Below are 25,586 nucleotides of genomic sequence, written 5' to 3' on the forward strand. Positions count from 1 at the left end.
TTTTAGTTGTAGTTTTGAAGTGGTTGTGCAAGGCAGCAAGTTCAGGTATTTACCTATGCCGCCATCTTGGTTTCTCCTCCTCTTTTTTTAAAAAATTATTTATTGATTTGAGAGAGAGAAAGAGAGAAAAACATCATTGTTCCACCTATTTATATATCCACTGGTTGATTCTTTTTTTTTTTTTTTTTTTTTTTTTTTTTTAAGAGAGAGAGGAAGGGAGAAGGATAGAGAGATAGAAACAGTGATGAGAGAGAAAGTCATCAATTGGCTGCCTTCTGTATGGCCCACACTGGGTATCAAGCCTGCAACCCAGGCATGTTCCCTGACTGGGAATTGAACTGACGACCTTTTGGTTCCCGGGTCGACGCTCAACCGCTGAGCCACACCAGCCAGGCCATTGGTTGATTCTTGTATCTGCCCAGACCAGGGATCAAACCCACAACCTTGGCGTATTGGGATGACATTCTAACCAAGTGAGCTACCTGGCCAGGACCTGTTTGGCATTTTCAAATGCAAAGCAAAACGTGGACTCGTTCACTTACTTATTTCATTCACCAAATGTACTATGTGCACCATGAATGACAGGCACAGTTCTAGGTGCTGGGGATTTCAGCAAGACAGATAAGATCCTTTGTCTTGTGAAACTTACATTTTAATGAAGGAGATAGATGATAAACAAATTTAAAGCATATTTCTATAAGTGTTGCCAGTTCAAAATCCATGTACCCAATGTTGCAAAAGGCCAATATTCAAGCTGTCAGTTGGGAATAAGGAAAGGTTTATTGATCAAGAAGGCACCATATGCTCAGGAAGATTGAGGGAGGGCACGGGGTGGGGGGTGCCTTAGAGCTTCCTTAGGTCCACCTTAAAAGATCTCAGAATTCAGACTTCTTTTATGTCTAGGGAAGAGAGAATGAGCAGGGCTAGAGGTGTGTGATGACTAACTGCAGAATTCTAGGCACCAACAGAAAAGAGTGATGGGGGGAATCTCTAAATCTCTTTGTGCTCCCCACATTTGAGTCCAGTCTTGAGTCTCCTACAAATCTTGCCCAAAATCTCAAGCCTAAAGCAGAATTCCTCCAAATTTAGCACAGCTCCCCACAACCCCCTCCCATTGTAATCATGATGAACAGAGCATTGTATGCCCTTCCTTTACTAATATATATATATATTATCCTATATAATAAAAGGTTAATATGCAAATTGTCCCCTCGACCAGGAGTTTGACCAGCAGGCAGGCCAGCCAACTGCCCATGTCCCCTCCCCCTGGCCAGGCTGGCCGGACCCCACCCATGCACAAATTCATGCACCTGGCCTCTAGTGTGTGTGTGTGTGTGTGTGTGTGTGTGTGTGTGTGTGTGTGTATACATACACACACACACACACACACACACACAATGAATGGCCAGATTATTATGCGTTCAGAGATCATAATAATCTGGCCACTCAGTCTATATATGTGTGTGTGTGTGTGTGTGTATGTGTGTGTGTAAAAATATATACATTTTGTTAAACAAACATGGGATTGCATCATACATATAATACAGGAGCTATTCCCTGAAGGCCACTGGAGAAATGCAGGCTAGAGTTAAGATAAAGTCCAAGAGCCAAGCATTTCACTCTCACAGAAGGGGAACTATTGGTAAGTGCTACAAGGAAAAATCAATGCAGGTACAAGGGAGAGAATGTTAGGGATTGCCCTTTTTGGTAAAATAATCAAAGCTCTTTCTATAAGATGATATTTGAACAGAGACCAGGGTGACACAAGGAACAAATAGTACAACTATTTGGGGGAAGAGGGTGTTACAAAGATCCAGTAGGTACAAAGGCCCTTGTGGAGGACTTGCCTGAGCTTGCTTGAGGGGATATGTGGAGGCCAGCGTGGCTGTTGTGGAGTAGGCTGGAGGAGAAGGATGGGAGACAGGGAATTTGCAGATGGGTCAGATCATGTAGGCATGCTTGCTTCCACGGTGTGACAAGATGGATAGGCAAAACCATCTGGAAGGACACACAGTTGCCTCTGCAGACGGAAGTCTGCAGTTGGGAGAAGACTAACTTTCTTCTGTGTATTCCTTTGAATGCTTTGCATTTTCAAAATATGTGTGTGAGCTACTTTTTTACCTAATTGCTTAAAATAAAAATTATAATTTTTAAAGAACTAATACAAAATAAAAGGCAAAGGCTGGGGTGCAATTGGAAGGAAGGGCCACAGTAGTGTGTCCACCCTGCTGACAGGGCTGCCTGGGGGCGGTGGGGGTGCAAATAAGTTTGCAGCAACTGGCCTGTTCTGGGAGAGAAACCGGGATCTAGAGAGTTTCTGAATAGGAATGGGGTATGATGGGGAGAGGTTGTGACTAATGAAATACACGCCAATCCCAAATGGGACCTACAGGCTTCAAGGAGTGAGCCCGCCCTGCCTCTTAGAGAACAAAGATGACTAACAGCTTCCTAAAATATTAAAGGAACTTTCCATGTGGTCTGTTAAATTCATCTACACCTTTATTCTCCAGATACATTTTTAGAAAGGGTGTGTGTGTGAGTGAGTGTGTGTGTTTGTGTGTGTGTGTGTGCAAGCTTTGCCAGGCTCATCCCAGCTTTGCAGGGACAGGAAGAGAGGCCTCCCACACCTCCCCCTTTGCAGGATAGAAGGTGGGAGGGTCCGCACAGCATTCGTGCCCCTCCTCTCCCTGGAGCTTCTCCCTCTTTGCTCCTTTAATGAGGCTTTCCCTTGGCAGCCAGGGTCCTGCCCACAAATTTGTTTTCTAAATGACCACTTCCGGGAGGAGAGCAGAGGCGTCTGGGTGCTTCTTCCTGACCCCCTTCTGGGCCTCACCCTCTACATCCTGAATGTCTCAAAAAATGAGGACCGAGGCAGAGACTATGCTTTTGGGGCTCTATTCTCAGGCTTGCAAACCCCAGACCCTCCCAATCCTACCTTTCTCCCCAATTCCGGTTAGGAAACAAAATATCAAGTTTTCCCATGTAGAGACTTTTGATTGCCTTTAAAAACAGTAAGCTGCTGTATATGTATTTTACTTCAATTAAATAAAAAAAGCAAAAAACAAAAACCTTACTAGGTGAAGCCCTGGCATGGAGGGCAATGGTGTGTAGTCAGTCATTCAACAAGTCTGGAGGGAAGGCCTATATGCCAAGCACCGGACTCATCACTTCCTGGCACTTACAGAGCTTATGTCTAGCAAGGGAGACAGACAGTACCCAGTAAACCTAACAAATAAGCACATTGTATAGCATATGTAAAGGTGGTGAGTGCTGTGGGGAAAAACGGAGACAAGTGAGGGCAGTTGGGAGGGCCGGCTGGGGCGGTGCCCTGGAGTTCTCCTTGGTTAGAACGTAACAGACCCAGCAAGTGTGGCCTCGCTGGGGCCTGGCAAACAGAAGGTGCCCCGTGACGTTAATTTCCTTCCACTTTTCTGTGCCTGAAAATTCTCATACCTGCGAGTTTGAACTTCACCCTTTATACACAGCAAGCAAATGACAGCTACAGGCTGAGTAGAGGTGAACAATATAAGAAAACTACACCACAGTTAGGATCTTATTTTGGTGGTATTGCAGGAGACAGCACTTACCAAATTAAAGAATATATATATTTTGGCCTTGGCTGGTTTTGCTCAGTGGATAGAGTGTTGGCCAGTGGACCGAAGAGTCCTGGGTTCGATTCCAGTCAATATGGCTCGGTTGCAGGCTCCTCCCCAGCCTGGGCCTTGGTCAGGGCACCTGCAGGAGGCAACCAATCAATGTGTTTCTCTCACATCGATATTCCTCTCTGTCTTTCCCTCTCTCTTCCACTCTCTCTGAAAATCAATGGAAAAATATCCTCAAAAAAGAAAAGAAAAATATCCTCAGGTGAGGATTAAAAAACAAACAAACAAACAAAAAACTACTTGATTTAATAAATGAATTCAATGAAGTTTAAGAAAAAAGATATATATTATACTAGAGGCCCGGTGCACAAAATTTGTGCACGGGGGTGGGGCTGGAGTGTGGGGGGAGGGTCCTCTCAGCCCAGCCTGCACCCTCTCCAATCCGGGACCCCTTGGGGGATGTCTGACTGCCGGTTTAGGCCCGATCCCAGAGAATGAGCCTAAACCAGCAGTCAGACATCCCTCTCACAATTCTAGACTGCTGGCTCCTAATTGCTCACCTGCTTGCCTGTCTGGTTGGCCCTAATTGCCCCCTGCTGCTAGCCAGGTCGCCCCCAACTGCCCCCCACCAGCCTAGTTGCCCCTCACTGCCCCCCCTGCCAGCCTAATCACCCCCAACTCCCCCCTCCCACCAGCCTGGTCACCCCCAACTGCATCCCCCCTGCCGGTGGCCTGGTCACCTCTTACTGCCCCTCCCTGCCAGTCTGGTCGCCCCCAACTGACCCCCTGCCAGCCTGGTTGCCCCCAACTGACCCCCCTGCTGGCCTGGTCACCCCCAACTGCCTCCCCGCCAGCCTGGTCACCCCTCACGGCCCCCCCGCTGGCCTGGTCGCCCCACGCAGCCTGCTGTTCAGTTGTTTGGTCGTCCCTCACTAACCTCCTGCTGGCCTGGTCGCCCCATGCAGCCTGCTGTTCAGTTGTTTGGTCGTCCCTCACTAACCTCTGGCCAGCCTGGTCGCCCCACGCAGCCTGCTGTTAAGTCGTTTGGTCATCCCTCACTAACCCCCCTGCCAGCCTGGTCATAGGCAGCCATTTTGTGATGGTGTGAGGGTTAATTTGCATATTACCTCTTTATTATATAGGATTCTTTTCATTGTATAAGCGTGGGCAAAAGTAGGTTTACAGTTATGAGTATACAAAACGCAGTTTAATTGTGTGTTATTATCTATTCTTGTATTATATACTTTTCCATACAAACAACTGTAAACCTACTTTTGCCTACCCTATATATGAATATGAAACAAGTTTCTAGCACTGGGAAGCAATACTAGACTGTAAGTCCCATATGCCTAACAATAGATTCAGGCTGAAAAGGATTGACGTGAGCTCAGGAACTTCTTTTAAATATATTTTTATTGATTTCAGAGAGGAAGGGAGAGGGGAGAGAGATAGAAACATTAATAATGAGAGAGAATCATTGATTGGCTGCCTCCTGCATGCCCCCCACCGGGGATCAAGCCCTCAACCCGGGCATGTGCCCTTGACTGGAATTGAACCTGGGATCCTTCAGTCTGCAGGCTGATGCTCTGTCCACTGAGCCAAACCAGCTAGGGCAGGAACTCCTTTTAAAGTGTACCTTGGTCTGGGTGGGGTTACATGCATATGAAAGAACTCATGGCGCTGTAGCTTCAGACTTGTACATTTTTATAGAGGTAAGTTACACCTCAGAATAAAAAGAAAGATGTGGTTGCTGTTGACCTTGAACTTAGGTTCTGCTCCCATGCTGGCAGTTCTTCAGAACTCAGCCTTGTACTGGGAGGGGCCCCTTCAGCCTGGGCACAGGCAGGGCAGGTTCTCAGGGCAGGGATGCAGGGGAATCTGCCCAGGGACACCTGCATCGTGAGGAGCCCAGGACAAGCCTGCGATCACACTGCCTTTACTGACATCCCTGCCTTAAGGGCTCTGGGCTGGAGGCGGGCGGGGGAGGGGGTACAGCATACCCACACAGGAAACAACAGAGCAAGTCCTGGCAAGGCCACTGGGTCTCAGGGGCAAAGCTCTTATCAGGCTGAGAAGGCACATCTTCCCTGCTTCCCAGCATCTACAGCAGGCAGCTGCTGAGTAGTAGCAAGGTCATGGGATAGTCTCAGGCTGGATGGGAAGTGGCTGTTTGCACCCAAGAGGACAGCTGGCTGAGTAAACATGGAGCCACCCATCATCTCCGTCTCACCCTGTCTCCCTCTGTCTCCCAGAGATTCTTTATCTCTCCCAAAGACTCTGTGACTCTTTCTGCCACGCAAGACACAGTCAAGGTTCTACACCTTCTTTAGCAGATACCTAACACCCATCTGAGGGTTCACGGAAACCCGAAGGATCCACAGGTCTCCGTGGGTGCAATGTTAGACACTTCACATCATGAACCCTCAGAGATTTCAGTTGTTTGTTTTTACTAGAAAAGCGTTCCCGTGGAAGGATGAGCTCTAGGCATGGTCGGAAGGCTGCAGCACCAGAAGCTAAATAAAACCGGCAGGCGCAGGGGCGTGGCCACCCTCTCGGCACTCACTGGTGCTTCATGTTCTTCTCTGCAGGAGGCAGTGTCCCGTCGCCCAGAAGAAGGCCAGTTGGCCCGAATCCAAAATGTTGTCCAGCAGCTTCCCCCGTCCCATTATAGGTAAGAATCCTTGATGAAAGAAGGTCACAGCCCATCAGTGTGGTGTAATACCACAGACGCATAAAAGGGAACAGATTGGGTGGACAGTGGCTTTCCTGGGGCTTTTTGAGTGGGGGAACAGGTCACTTTTCTCAGAGTGAGTTGGTGTCTGACTGGGAACATGGATGGGAAGGGGCAGCCTACGTCCCTGTTATTTACAGAATACCCCTCAGAGTCCCACCCGGATTCTGATCACATGAGGATATCCTCACAGGGATATCCTAGGTTCTTACCCAGATTCATAGAGGAACCAAGTCTATGGAAACCGAGATGGTTTTAAAACAGGCTCTGACACTTGGCTGACCGATCTCTCTATCTGAGCATTAGCACCATCCCTGACATCACCCCATCCTTTCATTTCATTCTCACAAGTTAGCCCCTAATCTCACCGTCTTCCCCAGTGTTCCCCAAGCCTGCCCATCTGTTACACAAGACCAGATTTTGATGTGTTATAAGAAAGAACTTTCTGGCAATAATAGATGTTTTTCTTCCAAGACCGCTCCCCTTCCCCGCCCTGGGCCACCATGCCGAGAGCCGAGAAAATTACTTCCATCAATCTTGATATTTTCCTGCTATTCCTTCAAAAGTCATGAGATAGAAATATTTATTTAGTCTCTCAAATCCAAACTTGGAATTACCTCCAGGCTTCACACAGGCCCTAGAGTTTCTTACTTTGTAAAAATAAATAAAGTGAACCATTACAGGACCTTGGAATACCTGATTCGACACCTGGCCCACATCGCCTCCTTCAGCAGCAAGACTAACATGCACGCCAGGAACCTGGCCCTGGTGTGGGCGCCAAACCTCCTCAGGTAACCACCGCGCCCTCGCCTTCTTCCCACCCCGTGGGCTCAGAGCAGCCCACTGACCAAAATAAAGACTGGAGTCTTCGAAATTGAAGCCCCTTGAAGACAAACCTGTAGCTAAGTGGTATTTTGTAGCAGGGTGGATTAAAAGTGATTTTAAAAGCCTAGGTTCTTTGCCTGCTAACCTGGAAAGTCTGGGTTCCAAAGGCATTTTTTTGGCTACCACCAGAATGTGACTAAAGTTATGGGTCTGTATGTTATAATTTCTTAAAAAGAACTGTCTTGTCTCTGTGACTCATTGGCTTTTGTTGGTTGTGGCTATAACCTGAATCACCTGCTTAATATGACTTCATCAATGATGAGTTGCCCCACAGAACAATTGGGTGAGGGTGGAAGGAGATCTGATTTTTTTAAAAAAGCAATTCCTGTATATTCGCTAAAATAGTGTTATAGTCTTGCAATGTCTATAATTCCTGGTAATTGTTTTAAATTTGTTCAGTGTGTTGGGCTTCACAGCCTTTGGACAGTCCTTTTAATTGGTCTTAGTAGTTAAAATATTATACAGATTAACAAACTGTATACATTGAAGACATGGGGCTTGTACAAAAGGCCCACTGGCTCCCCCTTATGCTCTAGGGCTGACTCACCGAGCTGAATGTGTTTCTTCCTTGATTTAGGTCCAAAGAAATCGAAGCCACTGGTTGCAATGGAGATGCAGCCTTCCTCGCTGTCCGGGTCCAGCAGGTGGTGATTGAGTTCATATTGAATCATGTGGATCAAATCTTTAACAATGGTGCACCTGGGTCTCTGGAGAACGAAGGTAACGGCTCCTCCTGGTATACACCCCACCACCCCATCCCCCTCCCTTGCCTTAGTCACAGGGCCCAAGAATAAGTTAGGGTGGCCTCGGTCTCAGCTCTGAGTGTCGGCACTGTGTATGTGCTGATTACTGTGTGTGTGTCAGTGTCTTGGGATCGTGCATGTATACATCTGTAGGTGTGCAGCAAAGATGTGGTGTGTTTGCAGGTGGCTGTAGCAGGTTTCTGATCAGCTGCATATTTGGACTACCCTGTGAGTGTGGCATGGCAAACTGTAATAATCTTCTATTGGTTTTAGTAAGATCTTAAACTGTTTATTATCTAGAGGCACTGGCAGTTTTCCCCTCTTTAACTATTAGAATTCATCTTTACTTTCAGTATGATGTATTTCAGAAGACCCTATGCCTTCATCTTGAAATCTTACGTGAATGAGCTAAGAGGCAGCATGTTCAGACTCACATGCATATTTAGAATGCATTTACTTCTCAAGCATTTCTTGAGTGCTTTGTTCTGCCCTCTACCAGGTACTAAAATTAGGGTGTGTTTGTAGGCACATGTATGCAGAGACTAGTTAGCATACACTGTAGCCATATTGGTGAGAAAGATACAGCTATTTCAGGTTGGGCATTATGAGATGCAAAATATTATATTTCAGTCCTATCACTCTTATAATGACACAGTGAACCCTGGGAATGAATTGGGTAATGTTGCTTGAACTCATGTGAGCCCAATTTGTTAAAAAAAAAACAAACAAAAAAAAAAACACAAACAAACAAACAGAAATTCAGTTGACCAAGAAGCCTGGGAGAAGATGGCGATGGAGTAGGTGGAAGTTATACTCACCGCCTCCCAGGCCCAAACTGGAATTACAACTAAACTATAGAACAATCAACCTGAATAACTAGCTGAACAGAAGTCTTGTAACCAAGGATTTACAGAAGCCACATTGACATTGGTAGGAAGGGCAGCGACACAAAAAGGGCTTTCCCCACACATATGTGCAGTGGCTGAGAATCTGGAGGGATATCTCACCTGCAAACGTTTCTCCTGAGGAACATGGGGTCTTAACCCCACCCTGGGCTCCCCAGCCCAGAGCAACAGAGCTGGGAAGAGGTGCCTACATAACATCTGGCTGTAAAAATCAGTGGGGATTCGGTCCACCTGGGAGAAATGGAAGTCCGCTAGAGACCTAGGTGCCCAGCTCACAAAATCTTATTTGCAGCTATTCATTCAGGGCTCTAGCAGAGGGAGGACAGCTCAGAGTGGACTAGAGTCTTTTGAGGACAGACTGGGGTGTATGGTTCTGGGCAGAAAGCTGAACAGACAGCCACCAGCGTCCCTTGCTGAGTCCCTCTCCTGTACCACCCACAGACATCATCTTTCCTGAATTGAGCACTCCCCTGCTGATTTCTCAACTGAAATATTTCAGGCCAGAGGGATTGGCATGAAATATTCAATGTGATGAAAAGCAAGGACCTACAACCAGGACTACTCTATCCAGCAAGGCTATCATTTAAAATAGAAGGCAATGCCCTAGCTGGTTTGGCTCAGTGGATAGAGCGTCGGCCTGTGGACTGAAGGGTCCCAGGTTCGATTCCAGTCAAGGGCATATGCTCGAGTTGTGGGTTCATTCCCCAGTGTGGGACATGCAGGAGGAAGCCGGTCAATGATTTTCTCTCATCATTGATGTTTCTATCTCTCTCTCTCCCTCTCCCTTCTCCAATAAAAAAATATATAAATAAAGTAAAATAGAAGGCAAAATAAAGAGCTTCCCAGCCAAAGAAAAGCTAAACAAGTTCATTACCACCAAACCAGTATTACAAGAAATGTAAAAGTCTTCTTAAGAAGAAGACAGAAAAATAGGGGGAACATAGTTATAAAGAATAAAATGGCAATAAATGTGTACCTAGCAATAATCACTTTAAATATAAATGGCTTAAATGTTCTAATGAAAAGACATAGGGTAGCTGAATGGATAAGAAACAAGGCACATACATATGCTGTCTACCAGAGACCCACCTCAGAATGAAAGATACACACAGACTAAAAGTAAAGGGATGGAAAAAGATATTTCACACAAATGGAAATGAAAAAATAAGCTGGGGTAGCAATACTTATATATGACAAAATAGACTTTAAAACAAAGGCTATAGTAAGAGACAAAGGACACTACATAAGGAAAAGGACCAATCCAACAATAGTATATAACCCTTGTAAATACGTATACACCCAACATAGGAACACCTAAACATATAAAGCAAAAACAATCATAGTAATGGATTTTAACAGCCCGTTGACATCAATGGATAGATCTTCCAGACAAAAAATTAACAAGGAAACAGCTGCCTTAAATGACACTCTAGACCAGATTGGTTGCAGGTTCAACTCCACTCGATCAAGGTGCAGAAGGCAAATCGATGTGTCTTTTGCACATCAATGTTTCTCTCTCTCTCTCTCTCTCTCTCTCTCTCTCTCTCTCTCTCTCTCTCTCTCTTTCTCTCTCCCTTACTGCCTCCCTTCCACTCTCTCTAAAAATCAATGAAAAAATATCCTCAGGAGAGGATTAACAATAACAATTTTAAAAATGGTGGTACATATTTACAATGGAATATTACTTGGTCATAAAAAAAGAAAGAAATCTTACCATTTGCACCAGGTATTGGTAAGGTATTATGCTCCATGAAATAAATCAGTCAGAGAAAGACAAATACCATATGATTTCACTGATATGTGGAACCTAAAGAATAAAATAAGTGAACAAACAAAATTGAAACAGACTCATAGACAGCAAATCGGTGGTTGCCAGAGGGATAAGGTTTGAGGAACTGGGTGAAAGAGGTGAAGGGATTAAGAAGTACAAATTGATAGTTACAAAATAGTCTCGGAGATGTAAATAAAACATGGGGAATATAGTCAATAGTATTGTGATAACTATGTATGGTGCCAGTAGGGATACTGGAAATATCTAGGGAAATACTATGTAAAGTACATATATGTTTGTAGCTACTAGGATGTACACCTGAAACCAATACAAAATAAAATTAGGGGGAAAATCTCTCTCTTTTTTTTTTTTTTTTTAAGAAACCTGATAACTACCAATTTTGTGAGAGTGGTTTTCCAACAATAGTGTCCATCAATACCACCCAGAGGGCTTGTTGAAGCAGTTTACTGGGTCTCACACCCAGTTTCTGATTCAGCATGTCTGGAGTGCTATTCAGAATTTGCATTTCTAACAAGTTTCTAGGTGATGCTGCTGCTAGGGGTCAGGGTCCATGCTTGGAGAGCCAGTGGTATCTGAGAACCATATTACAAATCATTTGTTAGCCGATCGAAGCGTTCTTTTCCAGTTTAGCTAGTATCTTTGGAAAAAAAACACACAGTATAATCATGAGAATAATCTATTGCAATTACCATCAAATTTTGACTCCTGATATAATTGTTCCCACCCCACCCTGTCTTCTATGTGGTTTATGACCTCTCTTTTAAAATTTGTTTTTATTGAGATAAAATCCATATACCATAAAATTCACCATTTTATCATTTTAGGGTGTAGAATTCAGTGATTTTTACTGCTGTGTGTATTTAGAGAATTGTGTAACCATCACCACTGTCTGATTCCAGAACATTTTCATCACTCCAAAAAAATCCCATACTCATTAAGTAGTCATTCCATACTTTCTCCTCCTCCCAGATCCTAATCTACTTTCTATTTCTATGGGTTTACCTCTTCTGGACATTTCATATAAATGGAATTATATAAAACATGGTCTTTTGTGGCTGACTTCTTTCATTTATATGTTCTCAAGCTTTATATCAGTATTTCATTTCTTTTTATGGGGGAGTAATATTCTATTGTATGAATATACCAGATTTTGTTTAGCCATTCATCAGTTCATGGACATTTGGGTTGTTTCTACTTTTTTTTGTTTTTATGAGCAATGCTGCTATGAACATTCATACACAAAATTTTGTGTGAACATATGTTTTCAGTTCTCTTGGTTATATATGGAGGAGCAGCTTACATTTCTTTTAACTTTATTTTAACTCTCCCATTAGATGTATTATTTATTGTAAGCTATATAAATCTTTTGTGAAAGTCAATGAGAAGTAATATGCATTCATTCATTCATCCTTTTGAGTCAACCAATAATTTATTGTGGACTTATTCTATGCCAAGAACTATTGCAAGCACTCCATGTACATCATCTCATTGACTTATCACAACAACCATCCTAAAGTTTATTTTATACGTGAAGGACCAGAGAAGCAGAAAAGCTTAGTAATTCTCCAAAGCCACCCAGGTAGTAACTGGTGGGACAGAACATTGAACCTACCATCTGCCAGGCATGCTCTTTTCTTAACTCTGTGCTGCCTCTGTGAAGAGAAAATAGGAAAATAGATGAATAAACCTCTGTAGTTTATTTATTATTAATGCCTAAGGACAATGTTCTTCCAAATAGCAAATCCATGACTGTTAGTGTTAAGGTTGTTCCTAATTCTAACCTGGAAATGCCTGTTCTTTTTGTGACCATTGCCTTAATCATCTTTTGTCCTGCATACTGAAATCCAATTTAATATTTTTTAAATGTATATTTTATTGATTTCAGAGAGGAAGGGAGAGGGGGGGATAGAAACATCAATGATGAAAGAGAATCATTGATCAGCTGCCTCCTGCACACCCCCACTGGGGATTGAGCCCACAACCCGGGCATGTGCCCAGACCGGGAATCAAACCATGGCCCCCTGCGCCGTAGGTTGGTGCTCATCCACTGAGCCACACCAGCCAGGTCCAATTTACTCTTGACTCTTTAACTCTTGATTGCCTTCAATACTTATTGTTCAATGAATTTAAATGTTTTTATTATGAGTTTGCATTGAGTTTGGTAAGGTAACATACTAATGTTTACGTAAAATGGAATAAGTCGTATCCTCTGGAATTTTAGATTTGGAAATAGGGTTCTATTTCAAACTGGGAAGATTATAGAAGTCATAGAATCCAGTGCCTTTAATTGATAAATGAAAGCAGTGAGGCCAGAAAGATTGTGCTATAGCCAGGATTCATTAAAACATGAGTATGTATTGGGCACCTCTAGATACTGAGGACAGTGTCATTACACAAACAGCGAAGTCGCTGCCCTGCACAGAGCTAAGTTCTGGTTAGGGAGACAGGTAATACATAAGTTCACAAATAAATACATTATCACTTCAAAGACCATAAATACCAGAGGATCAGATGGCAGGGCAATGGAATGGTCAGTGACTCGGGGGTGTTATTTGGGTACAGAGTGGTCATGGCCTCTAAGGAAATGGTCTTTGAACTGAAACCTGAATGACTAAAGGAAGCAGTCATGTGAGGATCTGGGGACACATGTTCCAAACACAGAGAACAGAGAGTGTAAAAGCTCCGAGGTGGAAATGGGCTCATTGTGTTGCAGAATGCCAGGCAGTGAGGCTAGAGTGCTCCACCCTATGGGACACCAGAGACCAAAGTGTGGGTGTTAGAAGAAACTGTTACAATTTCTTTTTTCACTTATTTTTATTGTGTACTTTGTAATTTCTATTATTATATATGCTTTCTATTACATATAATACTAATACAGTGGTACATATGTATAATTTACAAATACATGCATTATATATAATGGTAGTATACATTCAAAAAATGTACTGTGTATCTTTGTCGACCACTGGGTCGGTGGGCAACGAGAAGAGGGGAACAGATGGAGGTGCTTGTAGGTCATGCTAAGAGTTTGGTTTGTTCTCGAAGCCATGGGAAGGCCTGGAGGGTTTTGAGCAGGGAGTGCAGGATCTGAGCGTTCTAGCTGCTGTGTGAAGGAGAGACGGAAAGGCAACAAGGCTGGAAGCAGGAGTGCCAGTTAAGGAGCTATGGCAGAAATCAGGTGGCAGAATATGGTGGCCGGGACAAGCATGTTAGTGGGAATGGAGGAAAGTGGCTGGATTCAGGATATGTTTCGGAGGGTGAGTTATAGGACTTGATTATAGGCTGGAGGTGGGAGAAGGGGTTGCATCAAAGAAAGGAATGAGTGAAAAAATAACTAGTACAGGTTTGGGTTTATGCAACTGGGAGATCCACGGTGCCATTTACCAATTGGAAGAAGATGGGAGGGGATATTGGTCTAGAGGTGAAGAGCCGAGATCTCAAGCTCTGTTCTGAAATGTAGAGTTGGAGATGCTTGTTAAGCATCCAAGCAGAGCTGATGGGTGGGTCTCAGGGTACTGGATCCTAGACGTAGGGGGAGAGGTAGGTGCTAAACCCAGGTCTCCTGACCCTGCTGTGCATGTTCCTCTACGGTTCCAGTTGCTCCCAGAGTGATTTAATCTTTTAAGTAAATAAATAATTAAGTAACAAAATAATAATCTAGAATCTACAAACAAATATTAAGAGTAAATTAAATGCAAATAGTTTAGCCTGCTTTGGATTAAGTAGGAAAACTAAGTTAAATTCAAAACCGTTAATGACAAGTCTTGCAGATCACAGACTTACTTAACTGACTGAATGATGGCCATGCTCCCCTCCCCGGAACCTCCCAGGGTCACGTTGTCTCCGTTTTCTGCAGGCCCCTGTTTCAATGGTTTTATTTCTCTTCACCCAGAGAGGGTCATGCTCTACAAAGAGAGAGAGTACTGTCAAGGTGCTTTCTAAACATAAAACGAGTCCTATACAAAAAAAAAAAAAAAAAAAAGATTTCTTAGTCTTGATTTGTCCAAGTTATCTTTTTTTTTTTCTTAATCCTCACCTGAAGATATGTTAGAGAGATAAGAGAGAAACATTGATGTGAGAGAGAAACATGGATCAGTTACCTCCCATACACACCCTGTCCAGGAATCAAACCCTCAACCTTTTGGTACACAGGACAATGCTTCAACCACCTGAGCCACTAGGCCAGGGTGGCCAAGTTATCTTTAAATCTCTTCACACCTTCCAAAGTTACAGAAAACTGGCACGGTTGCCAAAAGAATAAATAGAGGCAAACTTAGATGTCTTCTTTTTCACTTAGGTCAGGGTTTCTCAGCCTCGGCACTATTGACACTTAGTGCTGGTTGGTTCTTGTTGTGGTACACGGTCCTGTGCATCATAGGATGTTTAGCAACATCCTCAGTCTCCACCCACTAGTGCCAGTAACAATCCCGCATGTGCTTGTGACAACCCAAAATGTCTCCAGACGTTGCCAAATATCCCTGGCTGGAGGGAGGGCTGCAAAATTGCCCCGAGTTGAGAACATCTGACTGGGAGAAAAGAGATAACCCTGGACTGCACTGGTCTGTCATCACTTCTGTTTCTAAAAATAAAAACTGCAGAAGGATTAGCTTGAAGATGACTGGTTAGTGAGTAAACAGCCTCTTATCTTTTAGAGAATAGTGTAGGCTATTAAATGACTTTTCACTGCAAAGATATAAGCCTAGGTGATCTAGAGAAAATGTAGGCTTCAACCTTAAATGGCCTTGGAGCACCTGTTTTCCAGCTGTGGAGAGAAGGAGCAATCTCCTGTCTTCCCCTAGTTGACAGGAGATTGCTCCTTCAATTGCTCCAAGAGAGGCTACCTCCCACCTGGCCAGAGTACTGAGCGGTTTCCAGGGTTAAAGACCCACTGCTGTTACTCTGGTCCACAGTAAGTGCTCAGTACATGTTTGTCATATGAATGAATGAATGCGTCCTCTTTGAAGAATACAGTTAGTGCAATTCACCTCCTGAAGGACCTGTGTGCCCTCTGGCTAATCTGGCCAGGTGGTTTGTGTGTTTCTGTATGCAGACTCTGCCCCAGACCCCACCAGGCCCAAGAGGAGTCACCTGCCGGGAGGTCAGGAAGGGAGGAGCTGTGGGTGGGGAACCTGGATGAACCGGTGCACAGGCCTCCTCCCAGGAGTCTATGAACTCTTCTCTTTTCTGTACAGAAAACTGGCCCATCGTGAAGAGCCTGACCTTGCCAGCCCTGTCCCTGCCCATGAAGCTGGTGAGCCTGGAAGAAGCTCAGGCCCGGAGCCTGGCTACTAACCATCCTGCCCGGAAGGAAAGGAGGGAGAATAGCCTGCCCGAGATCGTGCCTCCCATGGGTACCCTCTTCCACACCGTCCTGGAGTTACCAGACAACAAGTAAGTGGCATTCTTTGCAATTCTGGGAGATGGTTGGAAGGAGGGTTTCAGAGGAGGAAGGAACATGGTCTTGGGGCCATGATGGCTGCATGGGCTGGGGGTGCAATCTGGGTTGGGGTGTAAGAAAATGTTCCAGAAGAGAAAGGAGCTGTCTCCATAACACTCTCTCGGTGGTTGGTGCCTACACTCACTGTCCCAGAGTCATCATGACCCTGGTCTCCCACCAGAGATTCTCAGCACCAGAATGGAGATGGGGCTCATAGGCATCAAGAGTCATGGATAAAACCCTCACTCCTTAGTTTAGACAAAGCAGGCTTGACATTTTCAAAAGGAACTTTACTAACAAACTTGACTCCCTGCCCCCACCCTTCATCTCCACAGAACATTGCAAAGGGCATAAAGATGAGTGGAGGACAAGTTGACTAATAGTGCCACTCTAGACTGGGAGGTCTGGGCATGCGGCACTGGGAGATGCCATCTCTGGCTTCCACTCCTCCTCTCATACTTTCCAGAGCCCTTCCTCTCCTCCAAACATCATTTAAAATCATAGGATATTTTCTTTCCTCGTTTCTCCCTCTCGCTTCCTCTGTTGCAACCCTGGTCTGCACTATCAAGTGCATGTTCTCTGTGCACTTCAACCACACCTGAGGGGCACCATACCCCAGTTTTACCCACCCTGTCAAATCCACCCCAAGACCAAGTGCTTGAAAAAAACACGACCAGATCCAAAGAAACCACTCAGCACTGCAGCTGTCTCTGTGATTGATGGTAAAACATGCTGGGCTGGAGATCCGGGTGCTCTGTGAGACCCTGCAGAGAAAAGGTTCCTTGTGGAGCCGCAAGTTGCAGGGTTTCATCCTGGAACTTGATGAAATCTGAGTGCTGGGCTGAGTCAGAGCTGGGCAAGGTGTCTGTGGTGACCCCTGGTGGTGACCCATGGTGACACCAGGCTCCTGGGATGGAGTCCAGCACTATCATTTCCCCGCCTCCTACTGAAGCGGCCTGGTGCCAGGCATCAGGGAAATGAGAGACACACTAACTACCCTGGGCATTGATCTGCAGTGACCACTGACCACACCCAGCAGCCTGCCACTCTCCCAGGCCCGACTCTTTTCCACATTGCTTTCTCATACACCCCCTTTGTAGTCCATGAACGTCTTCACTAGCTCTTGTCTCACCTGTGGATGTGACAGCAGTGTGGCCCACAGTGCAGGGAGCATACCAGGCCTGAGCTCTATGGTCTTCAGTGTTTACTCCTGTAAAAAAATAGGGACCTCTGAAAACCCAGGACTAAAGTGCTTACCAGAATTCCCCCCAGAATTCCCAGAACTGTGTGGCTGCTTGTGACCTCTGAGTCTCCCGTCAATCCTGGCCTCTGTGTGCCCCACCATTGCCTTTAATGGCATGCCTCTGCGCATTTCTCTGGAGAATGTGGTCCTTTGTGCTGACTCATGAAAGCCTCGCTTGGTCATCTAGGACAGTGGTCAGCAAACTGCGGCTCGCGAGCCACATGCGGCTCATGAGCCGCGGTTTGCTGCTCTGTTGACTAATGAGTTTGCCAACCACTGATCTAGGGCATCCCTGGACAGGGTGAGAGTCAGGCTCAACTTGGATTTTAGAGGGGAATTTCCTGAAATGTCCAGGCCATTCATAACTAGAATGTGTTTGGGTTATTCCTTCTCAAGTTAAAAGCCCCCTTGAAATGACTAGTTAGGAAACTAACCCCATATGGCTTGGCTCTTTTAGAAGAAAGCTCTCCAGTAAATCAAAGAAGTGGAAATCAATATTTAATCTGGGACGTTCTGGATCAGACTCCAAGTCCAAGCTGAGTAGAAATGGGAGCGTGTTTGTGAGAGGACAGAGGCTCTCAGGTAAGAATCAGCAGCAGTTGTGTTGATGAGATATATCCCCCCTTATTCTGCTCTGGAAGTCTTTGGTTTGATCACATTAAACTCACTAGCCCTGAAAGAGAAACATATACATTAACTAGAGAGTCTTTCTGGGGTTTTATTTTTTTAGATAAATTTAGATTTACAAAGAAGTTGCAAAAATAGTACACAGAGGACCCATATGCTCTTCACACAGCTTTCTCCAATATTTTTTTTTTTATTTTTTAAATAAATCTTTATTCAGATTATTACAATTATTTCTCCTTTTTTCCCCCATAGTTCCCCTCCAGCCATTTCCCACCCCACCTTCTGCCCTTACCTACCCCCCACTGTCCTCATCCATAGGTGTATGATTTTTGTCCAGTCTCTTTATGAACCCCCCCATACCCCTTTCCCCCTGAGAATTATCAGTCCACTCCCTTTCTATGCCCCTGATTCTATTGTATTCACCAGATTATTCTGTTCCTCAGGTTTTTAATTCACTTGATTTTTAGGTTCACTTGTTGATAGATATGTATTTGTTGTTCATAATTTTTATCTTTCCTTTTTTCTTCTTCCTCTTCTTTAAGAATACCTTTCAGCATTTCATATAATACTGGTTTGGTGGTGATGAACTCCTTTAGCTTTTTCTTGTCTGTGAAACTCTTTATCTGCCCTTCAATTCTGAATGATAGCTTTGCTGGGTAGAGTAATCTTGGTTGTAGGTTCTTGCTATTCATCACATTGAAAATTTCTTGCCACTCCCGTCTGGCCTGCATAGTTTCCGTTGAAAAGTCAGCTGACAGTCGTATGGGTGCTCCCCTGTAGGTAACTAACTGTTTTTCTCTTGCTGCTTTTAATATTCTCTCTTTGTCTTTTGCTCTTGGCATTTTAATTATGATGTGTCTTGGTGTAGTCCTCTTTGGATTCCTTTTGTTTGGGGTTCTGTGGGCTTCCTGGACTTGTAAGTCTATTTCTTTCACCAGGTGGGGGAAGTTTTCGGTCATTATTTCTTCAAATAGGTTTTCAGTATTTTGCTCTCTCTCTTCTTCTGGCACCCCCATAATTCTGATGTTGGTACGCTTGAAGTTGTCCCAGAGTCTTCTTACATTATCTTCAACTTTTTGGATTTTTTTTTTTGCTTTTTGCTTTTTCGGTTGAGTGTTTTTTGCTTCTTTGTATTTCAATTCTTTGACTTGATTTTTGTGTTCCTCTTGTCTGTTTTTGGGTCTCTGTATAATATTTTTTATTTCAGTCAGTGTATGTTTAATTTCTAGTTGGTCCTTTTTCATCTCTTCGAGGGTCTCGTTATATTTATCGGCCTTTTCTAGGATATTCTTAAAAAGCCTTATAACCGTGGTTTTGAATTCTATATCCAGTCGTTTGTTTTCCTCCATTTCTTTCGTTTGTGATCTGATTCTTAGACGCCGCATTTTCACTGCTTCCCTGAGTTGGTAGATTTGTGTGCTAGGTTTCCAATTTGGCCCAGTGGGTCTGCCTCCCCAGTTAACCAGGGGTGGACACTCTTGGTGCACCCCTTTGTGGACTGTGTGTACAGCCTTGTTGTAATTAAGTCTTTATTGTTGTTGGTATCACTGGGAAGAATTGACCTCCAGGCCAATTGGCTGTAAGGATCAGCTGTGTCTATGCTGGGAGAAGTCAGGTGCTGGAGGCAGCCTTATAGGATTAGACTTGCCAAATTGCAATAGCCTCTGTGCTCTGCTTGGATGGGGTGGAGTCTCAGTCTTGGCTTCCCATCAGCCTTGCCCTTGCTAGCACGTGTGTGCCTTCAGTCCTCTGCCTTCCCGGCTCCCGATTCTCCGCCCGAGAGTCCAGACTCCCCCCACAAGAGCGTGGGTCTCCGGGGGCTCGCCTGGAACTGGGGTTCACTGCAGTCAGAACTGGGGCTCACTTCAGTCAGAACTGGTGTTCGGTGCCGTCAGGAGCCTCTCACTCCCTTCCGCTAGGGAAAGCCTGTGGCAGCCTCCCGCAGCCTTTGTGCACACTGGCGCGAGCGGACTTTCAGTCTTCCGCCTTCCCCGGCTCCCGAGTCTCCGCCCGAGAGTCCAGACTCCCCCCACAAGAGCGTGGGTCTCCAGGGGCTCGCCTGGAACTGGGGTTCACTGCAGTCAGAACTGGGGCTCACTTCAGTCAGAACTGGTGTTCGGTGCCGTCAGGAACCTCTCACTCCCTTCCGCTAGGGAAAGCCTGTGGCAGCCTCCCGCAGCCTTTGTGCGCACTGGCGCGAGCGGACTTTCAGTCTTCCGCCTTCCCCAGCTCCCGAGTCTTCGCCCGAGAGTCCAGACTCCCCCCACAAGAGCGTGGGTCCCCGGGGGCTCGCCTGGAACTGGGGTTCACTGCAGTCAGAACTGGGGCTCACTTCATTCAGAACTGGGGTTTTGTGCCGTCAGGAGCCTCTCACTCCCTTCCGCTAGGGAAAGCCTGTGGCAGCCTCCCGCAGCCTTTGTGCGCACTGGCGCGAGCGGACTTTCAGTCTTCCGCCTTCCCCGGCTCCCGAGTCTCCGCCCGAGAGTCCAGACTCCCCCCACAAGAGCGTGGGTCCCCGGGGGTTCGCCTGGAACTGGGGTTCACTGCAGTCAGAACTGGGGCTCACTTCAGTCAGAACTGGGGTTTTGTGCCGTCAGGAGCCTCTCACTCCCTTCCGCTAGGGAAAGCCTGTGGCAGCCTCCCGCAGCCTTTGTGCGCACTGGCGCGAGCGGACTTTCAGTCTTCCGCCTTCCCCGGCTCCCGAGTCTCCGCCCGAGAGTCCAGACTCCCCCCACAAGAGCGTGGGTCCCCAGGGGCTCGCCCGGAATAGGTGTTCAGTGCAGTCAGAACTGGGGTTCAATGCGGTCGGGGGCTCCCTTCCCCCTTCCGCCAGAGAAAGCCAGCCAGGCACTCCGCCGCCCTTCCTCTCTGCGTGCACAAAGACCCTTTGCTGTACCTCCAATTCTCTGTGAACTTTTCTCCTTCCTTCTAGTTGTAGAATTTTCACTCAGCCAGCTTTCCTGTGGTTCTGGATGGTGTCCGTTCTGTCTTTTAGTTGTAGTTTTGAAATTGTTGTGCGAGGCAGCAGTTTAGGTGTTTACCTATGCCGCCATCTTGGTTTCTCCCTTCCAATATTTTTTGAAAATATATTTTTATTGATTTCAGAGAGGAAGGGAGAGGGAGAGAGAAATAGAAACATCAATGATGAGAGAGAATCATTGATCGGCTGCCTCCTGCATGCCCCAGTGGATCAAGCCCACAACCTGGGTATGTGCCCTGACCAGGAACCGAACTGTGACCTCCTGGTTCATAGGTCGGACGCTCAACCACTGAGACACGCTGGCCGGGCAGCTTTTCCAAATTTTAACATGCTACATCACCATAATATAATTATCAAAGTCAGACAATTAATATCAATATAATACCATGAAGTAAATTACAGACTTTATTCATATTTGGCCAATTGTTCCACTCATGTCCTTTTTCTAGTCCAGGACTCACCCTGTCCAGGAACCCACATTGCATTGAGTTGTCCTGCTCCTTAATCTCCTCCAATCCAGAGCAGTTTGTCGGTCGTTCTGACCTTGACTGGCCCTTTATTTTGTAGAATATACCTAAGTTTTGGTTTGCCTTATATTTTTCTCATGGATAGAGGTTATAAAGGTTGTGCCTATCTGTGTGTCAGATCAGGAGGCAGACAATGTCAATACATTATGGCTGGGGATGTTAACTTGATTAAGTGCTGTCTACAAGATTTTGTCCCTATAAAGTTACTGTTTTATTCCTTTGCAATTAAGAAGTATCTTGTGGGAGATATTTTGAGATTTTGCAAATATCCTATTTCTTATCATACTTCCATCCATGAATTTTAGCATCCATCAATGGATCTTGCCTACAACAGTTGTTACTGCGATGTTTGCCAAATGGTCATTTTCCATTTTCATTATTCCTCCTACATTTATTAATGAAACTCTACCATAAAGAAGATCTGTCCCTTCTCCCCCAGAGTCAGGGTCATGATTTTTAAATAGAGATGGAAATTATATCTGAGTAGTGAATAGGAATTGATACAGGAATGAATCGAGGGACGCATTATGTAAAGGGGGATATAACCAATCCAGGTAAATATCATGTCAAAAAGGGAAGACCAAAGAAATTTTCCATAATGATGTTATATATTAAAAGTATGATTTTTTTAAATGGGGACAATAGTTATTAAAAAACAAGTTGTAAAAGATAAATGTACAAATGCAGTGAGCAAACCTTGATTGAATCCTAATTTGGAAAAAGAAGGACTACAAAAGATCATTTGGGGGATGAATATACTGAATATTAGAATTGTAAATTTTCATAGTATGCTAATGGTTCTTAGAAGACATGTGCTGAAGTTAAAGTATATAAGGATGAAGTGTCACAATATTGAAATTCACTTTTGAATGACTCAGTAAAATATAGGTATGTAGGTAGATACAGATGTAGAAATTGATAAAGCAAATGCATGATAAAATGTCAGGCATGGTATCAACCAAGTGGTAGATTTAGAGGTCAACTTTTGTGAATGTTTGAAGTTTTTAATAGTAAAAGATTTGGGGAAAAAATAATGCCTCTAGGGAAAATAAGAAAGAATGTTTTTAAGGACTTTCTTTGATCCCAGTGTTAACTGAATGCCAAGGATGATAAAGCTCAAGGTGTTTGACATCTTCTCTTTTGTCTACTGGATTAATGAGGATGTCATAGGGCAGTGGTCGGCAAACTCATTAGTCAACAGAGCGGCAAACCGAGGCTCACGAGCCACATGTGGCTCTCGAGCTGCAGTTTGCCGACCACTGTATAGGGTATAGCAGCTACAGTGGTTAAGGTTGTAAAATAATAGTAGGTCCAACTCAATTGGTTTATGCAATGAAGGAATCTATAGGGACACCCAGATGCAAGGAAGGTTTCAGGGGCAGCTGTCTCCGTCTCCATATTTTCCTCAACTGTACCCTCTGCATCAGCTTCATTCCCAAACAGGCTTCCTTTGCTGTGACAAAGTGGCTGTAGTAGTTCTGGGCTTTACCTGTGACTATCACTGTCCAGAAGGAGAAAGAACATTATTTCAGGTTGCTTATTCTAAACAGGGACCCTGTTTTTCCAGGAACCTCCATCATGCTCCCCTATTTCAATCACAGTCACTGAGTCACATGGATCAATCCCTATGGCCAAGGGAGTGCTCTGTGCTGATTGGCTTGGGCCTGGGTTCCTGAACCAGTGACTGGCATGAGGAATGGGCTTACAGTCAGATACACCTAAGACAGACAGGGCTCTGTGAGAAGGGGGAAGGGAAATGGATTCTGGGTAGGCATATGCAGGATAAAATATGCAGGATATGGGGAAACATGTCTTTCATAAACTACCCTGGAAAGATAGTCCAGGTAAAGAGGACAGGTTGCCACAGGTATGGTAGATCAGATACAAATCAAAAATCAGGATTCTCAAAGAAGAATTTAAGGGGAGGAGTATCTGGCAAGAAATTCTTTAACTATTATGAGAGATTTGCTTACGCACATCAAAGACAGAATTTCGGTTACAGAATCGGTGATACAATAGAAGAGGTTCACCAAATAATGAAAAGTTAAAAACAACAGCATAAAACAACAAGCAAAAAATTAAATGCTTTGCCTTGATGTTGACTTGGGACGATGTCCACCCCCATGTGGTTTCCAAAAGGAAGACGTCCAAGGGGATCAATGGTGGTAAACTCACAGACGCACAACATGTCCCTGGCCAGGGCTTCTCAGCATGTCTGCCCCTCCAAATCGCCCACAGGGTGGTTCTCGCCCACAGCAGCTTTGCCTCAGGAAGTCTGTGGTGAAATCAGAGTACTGGTCATTTCTAACAAGATCCCCAAGTGATATGCAGCCATAACTGCTGGATTAATAGCTCATAAACAAACTAATCAGAGATAGACCATCAAACTGGCTGCATTTTAATAGGATGCAGGGATGAAACGAAAGAACCATCAGTGTTAACACAAGTGGCTCTCTGTTACCTTGACTATTGCCTATGTGGCCACTTTTCATCAGAGAAGTGTTGCTGGAACCCTAAAAACTGAAGACTGGGGTGGAAGAGGGGGAGTGTATGATCATAATCCATCAGCGTGGTCTCCATAAGTGGCATGTGGACTTGCTATTTGTTGAAATATGAACATGAAAAAAGTCAATCAGTGGAGTAATATATTTAAATACATTTTTAATCTTTTCCATAACTAAAGAAAATTTAAAAATTGATTCATCATGAATAGCATTGGAAAATTTTTTGATGGGGGGATAGCAGATAAAGGGGTGTTTACCCATATTTAGAGAATGGAGAAAAAATAAGAATAAGATAAATTGGGGTATTGACAGAATGAAGATGCATAGAGGGGTACACTGGGATTTGTATATCATCAAACAGAAGGACTCCAGGGAGCCCTCCAAAATGAATTCCTTTGAGTGGGAAAAATCCCAAAGTCCTGAGGATAATCTAAGAGAGAACTCAAGGACCTAAAGACTGCCAGGTCCCTGACAGAAAAACAATCTAAATATAGCCATGAGCCCTAGCTGGTTTGGCTCAGTGGATAGACCATCGCCTGCAGACTGAAAGGTCCCAGGTTTCGATTTCGGTCAAGGGTACATGCCTGGGTTTCGGGCTTGATCCTCAGTGTGGGGCATGCAGGAGGCAGCCGATCAGTGATTCTCTCTCATCATTGATGTTTCTCTCTCTCTTTCCCTCTCCCTTCCTCTCTGAAATCAATAAAAAATATATTTAAATATAGCCATGGGCCAAGGAGCCCTGAGTGCTTAGTTTCCAACCAGAAAAGGGGCCAGGAATCCTTGGTGACTGTTCCCAAAAGCAGCGGCTGTGGCCACCAAGAGTTTCCATCAGAAAGAGGGCCCAGAGTGAAAGGTGGACACTGCTGGCCCTGCGACAGCAGTATTCTCAGCCTCCAGGACACTTGGGGTCATAGGGTCACTGCCCCTCAGGCTGACCTGGGAAACAGCGGAAGTCCAGAAGTGCAGCTCCTGAAACAAAGGGAAAAGGTTGTTTCAGGATACACGAGCAAGGCTCTCTGGCCAGGCAGTGTGAGGACAATAATCAGTGTGTAACTTGTGAAAATAGCAGATCTTCGAAGGATAAGAATTCTGGCTTAGTGTGAGATGTGAGGAGGCTGAAGGCCATCTTGCCATCACCAAGGGTTTTAGTGAAGATGGCTGTGTCCTCCCCAGCACATGGGCCTCAGGCAGAGAGAGGCCACGAGCCGGGGAGGCCAAGGGCTAATGCGGAACCTCCAGAAGGAGCTGGGTTTGGAGCAAGGAGGAAAAGGGGGAATCTTTGAAAGAGGGGCAAAGTCCAATTTGGGTTAAGGCCAACTCTGAGTGCTTCTGGAACCATCCCCCCGTTTGCCTTTTATTGCTGAACCCTGGTCTATTCTGAAGAACAACAACAATAACAGTAGCTACTTTATATTGAGCTATTCTAGGTTAGTACAACCTACTTATTTTATATGCATTACTCATTTACTCCTCACAGCGGCTCTATTTTTCCTCATTTTACATGTGAGAAAGCTGAAGGTTAGGAAAGGTAAGCTGTTTATCTGAAGTCACAAGGCCCGAAGTGGCAGAGTTGAGATTCAAAGCCAGATCTGTCCAAATTCAAGTTTCTT

At 44.9% G+C, this 25,586-nt stretch overlaps 1 protein-coding gene across 1 annotated transcript in view; it reads left to right on the forward strand.

Annotated features, from left to right (window-relative positions):
- The window catches only part of ARHGAP31 (Rho GTPase activating protein 31), a 111,630-nt gene that overhangs the window by 73,809 nt on the left and 12,235 nt on the right, over positions 1 to 25,586 (forward strand). The window contains exons 4-8 of the mRNA XM_080656811.1: positions 6,191 to 6,273; positions 7,017 to 7,124; positions 7,796 to 7,938; positions 15,851 to 16,049; positions 17,796 to 17,920. Of these exons, the coding sequence (XP_080512937.1) occupies positions 6,191 to 6,273; positions 7,017 to 7,124; positions 7,796 to 7,938; positions 15,851 to 16,049; positions 17,796 to 17,920 (658 nt within the window). The remainder of the gene's footprint in view (positions 1 to 6,190; positions 6,274 to 7,016; positions 7,125 to 7,795; positions 7,939 to 15,850; positions 16,050 to 17,795; positions 17,921 to 25,586) is intronic.

Source organism: Plecotus auritus (assembly GCF_963455305.1).
Source record: "Plecotus auritus genome assembly, chromosome: 2".
NCBI lineage: Eukaryota > Metazoa > Chordata > Mammalia > Chiroptera > Vespertilionidae > Plecotus > Plecotus auritus.